Source organism: Lathamus discolor, chromosome 1 (genome assembly GCF_037157495.1).
Source record: "Lathamus discolor isolate bLatDis1 chromosome 1, bLatDis1.hap1, whole genome shotgun sequence".
NCBI lineage: Eukaryota > Metazoa > Chordata > Aves > Psittaciformes > Psittacidae > Lathamus > Lathamus discolor.
This window is the reverse complement of record NC_088884.1, coordinates 91,757,231-91,774,558: the sequence shown is the minus strand read 5'-3', so window position 1 is coordinate 91,774,558 and position 17,328 is coordinate 91,757,231. Positions and strand designations below refer to the sequence as shown.

At 37.7% G+C, this 17,328-nt stretch overlaps 1 protein-coding gene across 10 annotated transcripts in view; it reads left to right on the top strand.

Annotated features, from left to right (window-relative positions):
- CAMK2D (calcium/calmodulin dependent protein kinase II delta) overlaps positions 1 to 17,328 on the top strand; it is a 160,541-nt gene that overhangs the window by 132,628 nt on the left and 10,585 nt on the right. For 7 of the 10 annotated variants that reach the window (XM_065686246.1, XM_065686256.1, XM_065686264.1 and 4 more), the window contains 3 exons: positions 550 to 591; positions 3,128 to 3,176; positions 16,825 to 16,900. In XM_065686246.1, the coding sequence (XP_065542318.1) occupies positions 550 to 591; positions 3,128 to 3,176; positions 16,825 to 16,900 (167 nt within the window). The remainder of the gene's footprint in view (positions 1 to 549; positions 592 to 3,127; positions 3,177 to 16,824; positions 16,901 to 17,328) is intronic. The other 3 variants (XM_065686269.1, XM_065686293.1, XM_065686318.1) reach the window with 1 other exon arrangement.

Sequence of the window (17,328 nt, the reverse complement as noted above, 5' to 3'; positions counted from 1 at the left end):
TGGGAACACTTTATAATGATGCAAAGATCTCTCTTATGTATTTTCATGCTGCTCTGCTGGGGCAGCAACTCGTATTAATCTCCGTCTTCCAAAACATGGAGGTAGTCAACTCATCCTTAATCCGTATTGATTCAGCTGTCTTTTTATTTGATCGCTTAATACTAATGCAAGCAAACATGCTTCAAGAAAAGGGGTGATTTCTGGCCTTGTCTTGCCTGGCTCGAAGGGGAGAATGTGTAAAGCATTTAGTATGCCCTTGTGCAAAGAGAGCCTCTGCAGATCTCCAGAGCTTCAAAGCCCTGTGTACATTGGTCATGAATAAGGTCTCTGCATGCTGCTGCATTAGGCAAGATGGTCTTTTTTTGCTGGCTTGCTGTTGAGGAAATCTATTTGAGACATCCACTTTCACCATCTGGTGACAGTTAACATTTGCTTTTGCTCTTGTCAGTGTTCAACATTTGTGAGCTGGCTCTTCTTGCACTCCCTCACGCTAACAAGAATGTATTTACCAATGGGTACTCTTTTTCTCTTTATTTTGTTCTTGCTTAGGAGCCCCAAACTACAGTAATCCACAACCCTGATGGAAATAAGGTATTCAGAAAGAATCAACTCCATTTTGCTTTTCCACACCTCACATTTCACCCACTATTCCACAGGAAAATAGGGCTGTTCAGGAGTTTATCAAGGAAAATCTCATTTGTGCATTTGTTACATATTGTCTCTTGGGCCTGTTATGATCTGTGTTCATCTGCTTCATGCATCCTGCTGATTGCTGAGCTTCTGCAGCTCTTGGGGAGTCAGTAGCAGTCATCAACGTGCAGTACCCTGTGCAGCTGGGCTCAGGGAGCACCTCATCTCTCCCATTTCAGCCAGAAATGCTGCAGCCTAAGTAAAACCAAAGAACGCTCTTCTCAGAGTGTGGTGAGATCATACTGATGAGTTCTATATGTGCAGTTGTCACCTTAGATAAAGATGTCATTTCAGTTTATCCCATCTGCCGTTTCTGAGCATGCTTGTACACCCATGTTGTGATATGTCTTTCAAACAGGACTTTGGTTTTCTTCGATAACATCACTGAGTAGTTCCAAAAAAGTTTTAACATTTCAAGTGACAAAGAAGTCTTTTGATTTTTATGCATTTTCTTCATACTCTTTTATTTTTCTTGTGTATTGTGACATTTACGTTTGGCAGCTGATTCCTAAAACATGTTTTGTTTTGTTTTTTGCATGCATGGACTTGAAAAGGGCCAGGAAACACCATCATTTACATATAACACATGTTCCTAGGTTTCCTGGAAAGAATTTGCTCTACAACAAAAATTTCACTGTTTACAGTGTTACTTAAGGAATTGACATTTCATTAACTAGTCTTAACTACTTGTGATTATTTCATATGAGAAGGATTGAATCTGAGTGAAACAATAACGCATGCAGACATTTCTCAAGCATGAAAGTGCTGATGGTGTGTGTTGTGCTTGTGTATCCCCTTCCTCTATGTACCTCACATCTCTGTCGAACACACAAGCTTTTATTTTCATGTTACTACTTCTTCAGCTCCCCATGTTTAAACTCATGGGCCTGAGACAGCCTGTGTTTGAACACTAGTCTGACCTTTATCACTGAAGTCCACTGAAGACCAGAAAACCCAGTTAAAATATTGCCATGACTACATCTACCTGACATAATTGTACAATTCATAGCAATTAAGATACCCAGAGCCCCAAAAGGTCACAGAAAACAAGCAAACCACTTAATACACAGAGAGTTAGTCCTAAATTTGAAAGATTTATCATTGTAGTATGGCAACTGGAGTGAATGCTTCAGTATTAGAGGCTACATCTGCCATGTGAGCTTGTGCATGGTGTTTACAACTTGTATCTGTGTGGGGTTTTTGTATAAGTACTTACCTAAATTTTAAGTGATAGAGCATGATACACCTGTGCATAGTGAAGTGTCTAACACCAGCCAGTTCAGGAAAAGCATGGCAACTTGTTCAGTTTTGTTTGTGTGTGCATTAATTCATGTAGTTTTATTTGTGGATGCACATATGTTTTGTTTTTTAAAGATCTGAGTAATGCATTAGTCATTTTGAACATTCCTTCAGCTCAGCCTTGTGAGGACACAGTAAATAAAGGGCACTGTCAGATTTAGCTTTTATTACTTAATTGTAAAATCCTTTCAAAAATTAAATACTAGTCCTGTCTTCTATCTCTCAGATAAAAATGGACCAGGTAATGCTTTTTACTGTTGAGCTGTGAACTGAAAAAATAAGAAAAAGAAATTTATTCTGCTTTTCAAGAAAATGCAGACATAAAAGCCCACAGTTCATAAGCTTTCCAAATTTCTGAACCCATTTACCTGTTAGATTTGACAGTGCCCTGCTGGATTTGCCTGTAGTATTTCATGTTTCTGGTAATCTGTGAAAGATTGAGATACAGTATCCTTGCCTTTTTAACAGTCTGGTGGCTTAAGTACAAGCTGTCCGATAATGAGTCATTCCTCTGCATGGCTGGTTGTCTCAAGAATACTGCTGCAAAGATACCTTAGTTTGTCAAAGTTGTTATCATGTAGTTATCTCCATCTCCTTCAAAAATTTCTAATCACAGAACCAGTATGAAAATGACAGAATGTGGTCTGATATCCTTAAAATCACTGGGAGACTTTGTTTTAATATGTGTTGCTAAGTCATATGAGCAGAAAAACAGTTGTAAATCGTAGCATGCAGAAGTCTGCATGTTTAAAAGTTGGAATAGAATTACTTCCTTTGCACAGTTGGTTTAATCACTAAGCTTAAATGGCAAACACTCCTTCTTGGCTGAGGTAATTCATGTAACATTTCATACAGACTTTGTGCAGTTGGGTGTTACAGAAAAGTTTCCATTACATTCCTGTGAAGTAAATGCATTAAACAGCAAGAAATGTATTTATGTTCCCTACTGTAGACACTGGCAGTGTTTGACATCGGTTTCAGCTGGAAATGTCTTTAATCATTGTGTGACCATTTGTGAGTTACATCCTGCCCTGCTTCAAGGCTTTGCATGATACCTGTAACTAACTGTAATTTTCAAGGGCACACAAGTGAGGCTTGGCTTGTTTTATACATTCCACTGATATTTACTTCTCAACAGGAGTCAACAGAGAGTTCCAATACAACCATTGAAGATGAGGATGTGAAAGGTATGATTTTAAGTTTTGAAACATTTGGAGAAGCCATAACATGAGTTCTGTGAATGTATTTTTTTAGGTCATTAAACACAGAAACTCCTAATGAATTGTAGGAGAAAGTACTGTTTTTCCTTGTTTAAAAGAAATTACTGTTATGCTCCTCTGTGTTACTTCTGACATGTTTCAGACTTAACTTTTGACTTTTCATTTTCCAAAACACCATTTGCCATGATGTTTTGGAATGAAGAATATAAAGTTACTGCTTATTAACTAAGATGCGAGTTCCAGTAATAACAGTAGTAGAATAAAAATGTGTAAGTCTGTGCTTTGTAACTCTTACTTAATGTGCCTTTTTTCTTGTCATCGTTTGCATTTTTATTCTGTTCAGATGCCAGTGTTTTTTCACTTTTCTCTTTTGTTCTCTCATACACTTATTTTAATCTTCTTAAAAAAAACCATAATTTTTTAAATAAAATTGTGTAACTTCACAGATACTGCTTTTGTTTTCATTTCCCCCCTCTGTATATTATACTGTGACATTACACATGCTTCAGTAACATTGTGGTTTAAAATAAAGAGCTTTAAAAAAAAAGCATTAGGATTATGTATCTCTGGTTCACAGAAAAGACTCAATTTCAGCATCAAAAGAAGTAACATTATAGATATACACAAGCCAGAGGTGACAGTAAATATAAAATATGGAGAATGGAAAAGAGAATTCTTGGGAAACCATTGAAATAATAGAGCTTGCAATATGTTGGAAGTATAATGCCTAAGTCACCATTAACAGTGTGTATGCGAAAAGTTGCGCCCAAAAATACAGGCATGAATCGGTTCATGCTTCTGAAGAGCACAGGGGCATTGTCGACTTTAAAGAGGTTCAGACATAAAGTAGTTAGAATTGTATCAAAAGTACCTAGTGCTTAGGTTTTGACTACAGGTGCTCTGCATGTTTGATAAAAATACCAGTATTGCCAGGGTGATGAACATGAAACATGCAAACATGAAAGCACTGTGTGATGATAGCGGCTGTCCAAGCAGTGCAGGGTTGAAAACGCAGCTTTTATGTTATGCTGTATATGAGATTCTTCAGGCATTCGTCAAGGCAGCTTAGCTCAGGCTTGCACAGGGCAGGGCCTGCAAAAGGGCGCAGCCAATGGTTTGTGCTGCTGCTCTTGGAAAGCCCAAGTTGCTCGGCTGGGCTAATACCCATGGTCTGCTGCACTGCAGTAATTCCCTCGGCTTTGGCATACTTGGTGTTCTCTCTATGGAGAGAAGGTATTTCTATCCACTGCTAGTAGCAATGTAGCTGTAAATTGTGAGCTGCAGTTAGCTCAAGTTTGGTCTCCAATGTTTCAGTGATTCATTTCACCTCCACTTGAACAAAGTCTTCTTGTGTTAACAGCCAGTTCCCACTCACTAGTGATAGTGGTTTGAGGGAATGCAAAGTGATGCCTTGGAGGACAGTTGCAGGTATCTGGGGCTGATGCAGAGGAAAATACAGTGTTATTTACCCTTATTCGTAGCACCTTATATTTTCTTCCTTCAAAACGTTATGTGTGGTTTAGAGACTAATCTCATTAAATTAATGTTTTAATTATAGAGCATCTGTGTGACAATATAACATGATGTTATAACTGTAGGATTTTTATAAAATACTATCTGAATCTTAGCACACAGTTATATCTCAGGAACATAATTATAAGAAAAACTACAATGAAGCTGTTTTGCCTGATTCTTTAATATGATTCTGTAGCCATCACAGTTAAGAGCAGGTTGGATGGCTACAATATACTTTTTTTCCAAAAGAGGATCTTGCAGTAATCACAGGTCTGACAAGATCCTAATCGTGTTCTTCTCTTTGCTGTAAAATGTTCAGCAGGTGAAGTTTTCTGTTATCTGTAGGTTCCTGACCCATTGCCACATAATAGTGATACAGAAGGCATAAGGTGGGTTAAGGCAGTGAGAAGAGCTGAGGCTGTACTCCAGAGAGTACTGCATTGTGTGTTTTCTGGAGACTGCAGAAGGAGGAGCTGAAGGATGTTACCTGTGCTTGGAAGACAGGAGGCAGAGTAGTGTTGTATTGCTCTTCACCTGCTTTGATGGGAAGGTAGAGTCACCAAGAATGACAGTTTGAACTGCTGATGTCTGGGATGATCACGACAACTTCATACACTGATTCAGCTGTATCAGCAGCAGGTCCATGGCCTAGCACACAGCAGTGCCACTACCCTGTTCACCAGGCACGAGGTGCACATTTTATTTCAGTGCATAGGGATTTCCTTTTCTGTTTATTTAAAAAAAAATCCAACAAATATAATCTCCCAGTTAATTGCTTGCAAGCTTACTTGTTTTTTACTTTTTAGTACTGCTCTCACACTTCCAGTCTTTCCACCAGAGGCTGCTTGCAGATTGTTTTATTATACTTAAAGCCGACAGTAACCCCTAGGGTCTAATTTCTAGAATGATTCAGAGAATAGGCAGTCCTGCAACCCTGAAAGTTATTACGAGATAAAGCTTCATGCTTTAGCAAGGCACATACGAATTATATTTTTCCCCTATACCAAACTTTACTTCTGGATGTAGATTTTCCAGGACAACAGTGAGAAAGCTGTTGTCTTATTAGGAACAGCACTGACTGCAGCTGGAGATAAGATGCTGATAGGAATGAGTGGATTTCAGAGGTACCACAGAGAATTCTCTCATTGATAACAGTCTGGATCCCTGTGTGTATGCTCAAGATGATGCTTGTAATCAAATTTGAGACCTGGAAGGCATTTTTTATATTGTAGGTGATAAATGACCATACAAACCTGTTTGTTTCCTTCGCAGCATGCAGTACAAGGTGGGAAGAGGCTCTCCTGCAAAGGAGCAAGGAAAGGGGAATGCCACTTTGTACCTGAAAAATGGTATTAGGATATAGTTTATAGTGTTGTTGTATGCCCCACACCTCACTGAGAACAACTCTTCTTTGCAAAGGCATGCAATCTGTGCACTTTCGTGGTATTCCTCCTCCTCGTATTATAACACCATGCATAGATTGCACAGATAGGTACAGGTTCCTTTGTACAGACTACCACCCCACACATATTTAAAACACTCAGTTCTGCATCAAGTGTTTTTCTTATTTTGCTATTGATTTGATGTGCCAAAGTCGTGTGGATAATGTGAGCCTGTGTGGGATCTAGTATCTCCAGCCTAGTTGTGTTTCTGTGTGCCCCGTGGGAGTGACTGTGTGTATTCATGTCTGTACAAAGTATTACAAATGTTATGATTCATTGATAAAGGTAGCAGGTAAAAAAAGAAGTCTTAAATCAGCTGTCACAAATGTGTCTGTAGGAACAGATGCTTGATATCTATCAGGGAATGCATACAGTGTTATCCACTCATGTCAGGATCTTACCCTATTTTAGGTATTTTAGCTTGAAAACCCCACAATCAGGCTTAGTTTTCACTTGTTATTTGTGGAAAATTTTAACATCTGTAACTTTGTCTTGCTTCTGTGTGCATTTACGTCTTTTAGGACTGGAACATATTTCTTTTACTAGAAACAGAGCTTAGCAAACAATAGTGAGCTTTAATTAGTCAAGGAACAAACTAATTCTAGACTGTGGGTCTGAAACTTCTTGAAGCTGTAAGTTCAGGTTCCTTGCTAGCAGAAATCTCTGATGTTAACCATTGGTCATGGGGCAATCTGCATTAGAGTGATCCCTCCCAAATTTAAGGACAGGAGTGGACAGAAGAACGTACTGAAAACTGGACTGTAAGCAATACTGCCTTCTGGGATTGCTTGCGGGATTTCTTTTTCCTGTAGTAATAAACTGGAACTCTTTGACAGCATCTCTTTGATAGGAGATTGATAAGGTTTTTTTCAGCTGGAGAGTAACCACCATTATTTTTGCCAGCAGTGCACACAGACGTTTATAAAGCTGAGTTGTTAAATTTAACATGATTAGGAAATCCAGATTTCTCATGGTATTTTTTTTCTCTGGAAATAAATTAATGAAAGCACTAGTGAGAATTATGATTCCCAATGGGAAAAATTGCTGAGTTATAGGACACATACAGATCAGGTGTATTTTGGCTAATCTTTGCTACTTAATACATCACTTCAAAGCATTAACCATTCAGGAGCCATTTTTTTTCATATATTTTGCTAATTTATTTCATTTTATACCTGTTGTTTTCATTTTATTTAACAGTAGGAAGAAACCAGTTTAATCCATTTGGAACATGCTTTAGTAAAGAAAAACCTTCAAACTTCTAAGAACATTTTTTAACTGCTCTTTCAAAACTCTGAGTTCTGGATAGAGGGGTAGATCTGCACTGGCATCTGAACAGTCATTTATGGCTACAACCTTTTTACAACTGTTCTTTGGCACCCAAAAGTACATTGTTAGCATTGTTTGTGTTCTCAAAGGTTTTGTAAGTTCTTGTTGCTTGTAATTAAATTATCATTATTTTTCTTTCGGCCTTCTCTTTTTCTTCCTTCACGTCTACTTGACCCTCACACAGCTCTCACAGAGGGTGACTTGGAGAGGTTATGTTCCACCCACCACTCCTCCTCTTCCATTGCTTCTTCATCTCACTGGTCACCACCCTTGCCATGCCCCAGCGGCCGCTCCTGCTGCCAGTGCCTCCTGAGGATTCTGATCACATTCTACCTGTTCGTCTTTGTTTGTTCATATGTTGTGTTTCTTTCCATCAATTCAGCGGGCAAGTCTGTGAAAAATGCAAACTCAGAGAGTCTTTCACTTGAGTCTGAACTCTTCCACTCCACTCTTTCCTCTGTACTGTGTAAGTTGGGAGACTCATCTGTCCAGATGATCTCTTTTGTCTCCTCCTTTTCCCTCCTCATCGTCTGACAGTAGCACAAAAAAGGTCAATCCTGTGACATAAATGCCCAGTGAACCTCATCTGCAGCATAAAGTAAAATCTGCATTAGCAACACTGTGCTCATTGGACGGCTGCTCTTCCTAAAACCAAAAGTAGTTATTGTCTACTAAGGATAGGATTAATTCAAGTACAAGTAAAAACAACTTAAGTGCTGAGAGAAGACATTAGGAACATGATAGGCTATTAGGGTAAAAACTGCTGATGTGGTTAACAGAAGGCGTGTTTATGCTAACACCAATTTGAAGTAGAGTTTTCTCCGGATGGCTCTAATGATGTTTCAGAATACTGGTATAGACTATGGAGGTGTCTGCAATATTACTGTAAAGAGGCTGTTGAAGTTGTCTACATTTGGCACACTTGCATTCACCAGAAAAAAGATAAGTGCTACAAACAGTAATGAATAATTTTCCCAAGCAGTGAGCAATAATAAGGAAAATCAGTGAAAGTTAATATTGCTAAGACTTTTTTGTGACACTACATGGGAGTTACTGGGCTTGCTGCTAACATAATACAGGCTCAGGTGATACGATTTTTAAATTGCATAACAGGATAATTCATGTCAGTGTTTTTGAAGAACAAATTTAGAAGAAAAAAATTAACAGTGAAGTCGGACTATGAATTTGAGGATAAGAACTGGTGGTCAGAGGTATATGTAGTTTCTTTATGTCAAAAGTGTCTGGGAAATGAGAAAGGTTCTGGAGATCAGCTGGATGAATACCCATGCTGACAGAACGGTGGTAAGAAGCTGGGAACCAAAAGATTGTTAGCTCTGTGTAGGATGAAACTAAATTTGCTCTCTTATTTGTTGTTAAGTAGCAATTATTATAATTATCAGTATACATTATAATTCTAAGAAAGAAAAATACTGATTTCTTAGCTGGTAAACTTGGTAGGTCTTAATCTGCTGTCACAGACATGGGAAGAAGATGATGTAAATGTGGTGTGTTGAGAAAAGACAAGGTACAGAAGGTTTATCATATAGTTAAGTGAGTCCTGGAGAATGAAACATACCCATTCCAGTCCAGGTGCTAGAGGTACTGAGGAATATGTTTTTGAATGTCACACAGTTTTTCTATGAGTAAAATAGGCAAATGCCATATTTCTTAGATCTGTTGTTTTGGCATGATATTGATTATTATTGTGTCAACATAGCTCACTGCTTTTAAAGCTTGTTCAAAAGTAAAGAGGTATAGAATTGAGGGTTATTACTGATTTTCCATTGTAAAGCACTATTCAACAACAACAGTATTTCTCTGAATTGGTAGAGTGATTAAATAGGAACATAGTTTAAATAGAAATGTGCACAGTGGCAAAGCTTGTTAATGTTTCAGTTATCAAGGCTTTAGACATCATTTCTTGAGACAGCAGCCTGATTCCATGATTAATGTAACATGTTGAGAAACTATAGTGCGGTATCTTGTAAATGCAGTGACCATGGTGCAGCTTTGTTCTGAGACTGTAGGGGATTTGCCATTAAAAAATAAATATTTGCCATGTGGTATAAATGTTAATCTAATTGTACAGTAGCTCCAAGAAGAGAACATCTTTAGGAATAATTGATTTCATATAAATCACAAGAAACTATGTAGTGCATTTGATGTTACATTATGATAAATGTTTAAATAGGAGATGCATTCATTTTATTTTATTTTTTCTTGTCAGTATAGGGTGGAAAAGTGCTGAGCTCATTTTTTATCTGTTCGCCTACGTATTTCATGACTAATTCTTTTCATTATACGGGTTTTCAGAAAGATGAAAGACTGTCAGTAGTCTAAAAATCAGTTCTGCAGACTGTCCACCCGTATCATAATTTGATGAATCGGGGTGAGTCTTTAGAATCAGCAGGCACTAGGAAAGAGATGTTCCATGCAGGATGACAACTCACATGCCATACTTCATATCAAAGTTTAAGTTTAAGCAATGGGGTTAGAGATAAGCTCTACTCTTACATGTACTACACTGTGATGAAATTCCTGAGTGAGAAGTCCCCTGGAGCATGCCTTGTCATCTGGGGGTCTAAATATTTTTTTATGTAGATCTGAGATTCAAGCAGTCATTTATCCATGCAGCACCTTTTATTTTCTTGACAGAAATTAATTTCTTGGCATATTTGTGGAATAAATTGTAAGAGAAATGTTCAGCAGAGAATTTTCAAATATTGATATGAAGAGAATGGTTTTGAAAAACATTTTGTGACATGCTTTATTCGTCTTCTTCTGGGGTAGCAGTGTCTTCTGTAAAGTTGAATGATGTCTGGTGCATCCACATAGTCAGAGTTCATTATGCAACAGAGGATAAAATTTCTAGCCTCTTCCTCTTTCTTTTCAAAGTTTGGTTATTTTCAGAGTGTAGGAATAACATTAATGGCTGTGTGCTTTCCATCTGATTCCTATTTGTTAGGACAATGTTCAGATTAGAAGTGAAGCTAGGTTCCCCCATACCGTGCCATTAAATTTTAGCAGACCAGTGTCACCTTGATACGGACTGTGCAGTTTTAAAATGATAGCACCATGGGTAGGATTTGTCTCCCCATATTTAGACATCCTCCCCAGTGTAGATGCCTGTATTTGAGCTAGTTGTCTAGACTCCCTTCAGTCAATGCAAATAGGTCAGATGAGTCATACTTGTCTTACATATCTATTTTAGGATATGATGAATTGTGCCCTGAAAGTCCTTATTTCCTCTCCATTGACTATAAGGGAAGGAAATTGAGAGAACAAACTCGCTTGTCTATATTTAAACATGTCCAAAATGTGGTGAGATTAATCTAGTGTGAAGTGTACCAAGATGTGTAGTTAAGGAGTATTGAATTGAAATGTTTGAAGGTTTTTTCCTTGAGAAACAACCTGTGAGCAAGTTAGAAGTAGAATCATTTTAATCACCTTCGAGTTCATGTGCTAATCTGTAAAGATGATACCTTATTGTTCTGGAAAGGTGCTTTACTGCTTAGCAGGGATTTCATCACTGTTCCAAAGCAAACAGTAGGAAAGGATATGCAGTTCCCCAGTTTGGGTATTATTTGAAAGATTAAAGTGATTTGTCTGTGCTATGGATTCCATAGGCTCTGTTGCAAGTGTTGTCTGTACTGTACTTGCTTGATAAGCTATTTTCTGAAAGACTAAAGATACAGGTTTTATACCTTGCAGTATGATGATTGTTCCTAAGGTTATTTTGTGTTAAATAAGTCAAAGCACAATACAAAAGAGTATTCCTACTTTTGTAAGATCAGTAGGGGTAACTAATAACCACTTCAGTATAGTAGTTGCATAGTCAATCTTCTAGACTGTTGATAACAGTAGAAAGGTACTCCAATATCTGAATGAAGCAAGGTGTTTTAAATTATTTTCAGAACAAACAGACTGGGGTCAGTTTTGAAAAAAATCATGGGCATTTTGTTGGTCAGTTATCAGGAATTCTTTTTTGTGTTCCACAGAACATGAAGTTTATGGTACGTGTATTTCTGAAAACTTTGTTTTTACACATCTGCAAGTCATTTTTATTTTACACCTTCTGTCTGCGATTAAAATACCAACATATCCATTTTTCTGTATGAATCTTGTAGATTGAGTTGATGAATGTTGCTTGAGGCTATAGGAAGAGAAGAAAGCCCCATACTTCCCTCCTAGAAAAAGAGGTTTTACTGTTGTTTTGTACGATTTTTTCCTCTGTGATACTTGATTTCGGTAGCTGTGAGCCTGCACCTTGTAGATATACGGCATTTATAGTATTAGATGCATTTTAAGTAAATGGTGCTGTTATTTATTTTGTGTTATTTAAATATTAGTGTTAATGGTATTCTTTAATTATGAAGGATTATTCCCACTCTATAGCTGAGTGGGGAAAACAGGTAGTGAAATATAACTAGAGGTAATAACTCATTTAAAGATGACATATATACCACAGCAGTGCTGCAGAAATCATTTTAGCCAGTGTTAGAAAATGTTCTGGTTTGGTCATTTTATAGCTCATCTTCTATCATCTTTTTGCCTCTGTATTGGTCATACATCTGCTCACTTGCCAAAGCAGGGGTCTTTTTTTTTTTAAGTGCTGATGCCTCATTATCTTAGCTCACTGACCCTACAGGGGTAAAGGTTATGTTTAGAGAGTAGGTTCATGGTCTTGTCTTTAATTTATTTACTTCGCCTGTATTCTGAGCAAAGAATGTGAAAGCTACTGTGTTTTCTGCACAAGTTTGCAATTTTGTGCTTTCTGCTATATTAGCTGCAGTCGTTTTCACCATTAGTTTCTCAAGAAGATGGCTCAGCACCTTTGACTTTTCTCAGCACCTTCAACTTCTTTCAAGAGTGTTATTCCCTCATGCTTCAGTTGTTTTGAAAATACCCAATGTATTTTTGCTAATAAATCCTTTGTTTACCTTACAGTTTTCCTCCTGTATCACAGAATCACAGACTGGTTTGGGTTGTAAGGGACCTTAAAGCTCATCCAGTTCCAGCCCACTGCCGTGGGCATGAACACCTTTCACTAGACCAGGTTGCTCAAAGCCCTATATCTTAGAGTGTTTTTGTCATTTCTCAGAGAAACTATTACATGCCATAAGACTAGATACAGTCCTTGGACTCAGAGCACATAATGGTATTTTAAAGGGAGAGAATAGGACAGATGTAACATAATGCCAAAGAACTTGCACAGTGAGAGGGCTGGTTGGCTTTAACCAAAGCTGAAGTTATTTAGGAAGTCCTTACAGTACATCGAGGTATAATAGCATAAAATTAACATTGTACATCAAACAGCATAATTCCCCTAGGATTCAGTTCAAGCAAAGTTTACTATTGGATTAAATTAAAAAAAAAATCAAATTAAAATGGTGATTGTAAGTGACACTTACCTGGCAGAGGGAAACTTGCCAGATGCCTCTTCCCTAATGTCTTGTGGTTCACTTGTTGACTTTTTGTACTTTGTAATGTGTATTTAGATGGAAAAAAGAAGTTGGAGGTTTGGAAGAGTGAAGTCCATCAAACTAATAATTAAAATTTGGTAATTTTCTTACCATTTTAATAAGTGTCCATTATTTCTGTCAGATGTCTGCAACAGCAGGACCTTGTTCCTACCAATATCCACTTCTCCCTAGTTCTTCCATGCCCTCCCTATTTCTTCCTTTGCATTAAGGAAAAACTAAAGTAATTGACTTGGTGCTTGCGGCCACCAAGTCATGGCTGCATTTGTCTTCTTGTGGCTTTCCAGTCTCCTTCCAATTTTCTGCTTGTTGTATTCCAGTTCTTTCATGTCTCCTTTCTCTTCCTTCTTCCCAGGCTAAACTTCTGTATTGATAGGCTGAAATACTTTTGGTCTATATTTGTACTCTGTCACCCTGCACCCACACACGTACCTATACAGAAAGTATAAAATGCTAAGATAAAAAAGAACCCCAAAAATAATGTTTGTGTAAAATTACAGTGACTACTGAGATCTGCAATTGTTCTTTGATACCTGATCTTACTGAATATTTTGTGCTGCCTTGGTCTTAACCATCTTCTCATAATGTTTGTTCTTGCTCTCAAATGAGTGAGGGCTGAGAAGGAGGCAGGAGGTTGCACATAGGATAAAAAATTCCCAGAATTCCAGTGTCTGTCTTTGGCTCTTAGTCACTTTCTGCCAGTGAGATTGCATATCCGATAAATAAATCATAAGAAATATAATTAATCTCATTATGTGTCTAATTATTTGTGTGTTGGTGAAAGGAAGAGTAGCGTAGCTGCTTTCATACGCAGTTCAACATGGTGCTTGGTATATTGTAGAAAAATTGAGAAATCAGTTGGAAGGCAGATTATTTGGCAGCATTTTCTTGTTGACATCACAGCCTGTATTGTGACCTGCAAAGTCTTTCCCAAAGTACTCGGAGAACTGATGCTAGTGCTAGAGTTGGTTTGAGCCAGTGATACCTCCTTCAGTTACTTTGGTGGCCTGCAGGGCTTCCTGGTGCATGTGTGTTCTATTCTGTGGACAGCTCAGCAGACACAGCTCTGCTAGCTGGTAGTAATGCCCAGAGGAACTTTGCTAGACCAGTATTCTGTAATATTAGGTGGCGCCTATCAGGAAGCCTGTGTTCCACTGCAGTTACATTTTGGAAGAAAAAACAGGAAAAAGAGCAATTTGGCAATATGGTTCCATTTCTCCTTTCTGGGCTTGATGTTGAGTTCTATCTTGTAATGTGGTACATCAAAGACGTGATTGAAGTGCAACATTTTGATTGACCCAGAACAAATTTCAATTCTCATTCAAGCTAGAAATCAAGCCTAAGAATCTCAGAGATTCACAGAGAAAAACTTGTGTCATTCACATTCCTTTAAACTCATGCTATTGAAGGCTCAAACTTATGCCAGTGAGTGAGGTTGATTGAGCTCTTGCACACCACTAATTTAAAACAAAACACCTTAATAAGCCTCTGGGCCTGGATCATGAAATGTTGTGTAATAATATTTGTTGTTTCCTGTTCCCTGTCTCAGTGTATATAACATCCAAGTGAACTGTGGGCTTCTCCTGGTAAAACTCGGAAAATGAAAGACTGATATTAATGAAAAAGGGAATATTGCCCATTGTCTTTAGCCAAGTAGAAGTAATATTACATGTCTATGTGGTTTTATGTCTCTTGGGTGTGGAAACTACAGTACTTTCATAGACATTTGCATTGCTTACATTGTTACCCAATAAGATGATCTCATGATTAAGTAATAGCTCATCAGAGATTTTTACCTAATTTTTCACTGTCTGATTTAATAGTAATTTCCTAGTCTCTGGAATGTGTTACCAGGTTATTTAGTTTTGTTATGAGACATCTATGTATGTGAGATGTTGCATGCAAAACTTGTGATTCCCTCACTGCATGAACTCTGCATATTCTAGATTTCTTTTTGCCAGCCTTTTCTAACACCACACCATTATTTCTTGTTTAGCCATCCTGCCACTTGGCTTGTGCTGACAGTGCCATACAGTGTCCAGTTTGATCTGTATTGTTAAAATATGTACCAATGGAGCCATTGCTGACCTGCAGTCAAAACATCTCTTCATTGCAATACTTTTTCCTTTCCACAGTCAAGGAAGGGCAATTCATACTTCAAAAATTCTTGCCCTTTCTGCTGTCTAGTAGTTAAGAGCTACTTACAGAAAGCCTTACTAGGCCTTTATATCCACTTTTTTCTCCACTGCTTCTTTCTTTGCTGTTTTCTTTTAGTACCTTTTGTCTGAATATATTAGGTGTGCACTTACTAAAGATGGTGGGGCATAAAAGAAATTGAAAGCTTCTTCAGCACCACAGTACAAGTTCTTGTAGTATAGCATTGGAGACTTAAATTCTGCCTGTGCTCTCCAACATTCTATTTTTGACGAAGAATATGAGCTGTCTCAGTACTTTGGTTTTAACATTCTAAGCATATTTGCATGTGTGTTAATAGTCTAGTTCATGTGTAGGAGCGTGCAGGAGAATCGCAGCTGTTGCTTGCACAAGAGAAGCTGCTATAGCCTGATTGCTTGCATTTCTTTAGATTTCAAGTTTGGTCTTCCAAACTGATTTTCTGAGGTTTAATAAGGAGTCAAATGTAAATTAAATCCTTGCAAATGTACCAATAAAATCTCTTATCCATTTAGTATTAAACTCATAAAAATTTGTATTTGAGAGCAGTGTCCCTCTGGTTGAACATTTGTCAGTATAAGGTTGAACTTCACCAGATGATAAATATACAGTGCAAAAATACAAAACTTCTGCTTCTCAAAAAACTAGTCTTTAGAAGTAGAAGTCAGTTTTGCAAGTGAAGTCAGTGAGATTTTTCATCGTGATAAAGTATCTTAAACTTTGTCTTGCTAGAGTAACTGGTGTTAGTCATAATCGTACCACTGTACAGGGATTTGTTTACTCTGCAGTGTTTTAGTGTAACTTCTATCAGCATCAACAAATGTGAACTGAGAGCTCATTTCTTGATTGATGGATAAAGGAGAAACTATTTCACAAAATTTTGCCTTTGAAGCATATGCAAACTCTGCTTGAGTTTGAATATTGTTAGTAGAACTACATATTGTTCTGTTACTCTTTGCATTTGTTAGTAGTAGATGAGATAAAATATTGCCAAATGATCTCAGTGAGTTTTATTCTAATATAGGTACATTAAGCATTTTACAAGCAAAAGATAAGCATAGTCGCAGAAGTCAGAGCTGAAAGACATGGTCTTGTAATTAGATCTGTGTTGATGTGTATGCATTATATGTAATCCTTGAACTTTGCACCAGAGGATCTTGATTTAGGCTTAAGGCCTAAATTCCTCTATATGTAAACTTACACATTTGACCAAAGTGAACACTAAATGTTAGAAAGATTCCTGAAAATCAGCATTAGATAGGTAAAGGCCTAGTGAAACATTAGAACATTTCTAATGAGACATTAAAGCATTGCTTGTAAAACAGTAATCATTTTCCTTTAATTTGAATTTAAGAGTTGGGGTTTGAGTTTGGTGGTGTTCTGTTTTGCTTTTTAAACAGCAGGTGGAAGAAAGATGAAAAGAGTCATAGTAGGAAAGTGGATTGATCTTGACACGTGTTTATTTCCTTCATGAATACAGGAGTACACTGAAGCCAAACAAGTGTAAAGCATCAATATAACATCATGTCCCTTGGTCGTAGAAAAGGAAGAGAAATGGCTGTTGCGCCAGAGGGGGAGTGACAGAACCCCTTTGTTACGGCTCTTCTTCTGACAGCCTTTCAGCTGTCACCTGCCACTTTGCCTTCCATTTTGAGTTGTATTTGTATCTCTCCCCAGCTCGTAAGCAGGAGATTATCAAGGTTACCGAGCAGTTGATTGAAGCTATCAACAATGGGGACTTTGAAGCTTACACGTAAGTTTTATCATTTAGGAGGGAGTGAGGAGAGTTGATGTATTTGGTAGTGTAGATGTAAATACGCATATTTATATATGAGCGTGTTTGTATTTACATGCTGTTGGAGTTAATTCTTGGGTGCCCCCAAGAAATCCAAGATGGGTTCATTGCTGCTTTGCCCCAACTTTACACAAGCCTGGTTGCCAGTTTCAGAGGAACTGCTAGTGTAAATCCAGTGCACTGCTCTGCTGAGACAGGATCATAATCCTGACACAAAATACACAGTGATCTGTCATGACGTACTAATCTGAAGCCTTGTTTGTGATTTAGAATCCAGAAGACACAGCAGAAACCTCTTTTTGCAGAAAATTTTTATTGTATGTAGAGATTTATAGTAGCTAGAATCCGAGAGCATGAAAGAACACCCTTCTCAGCATTTCCTTTTG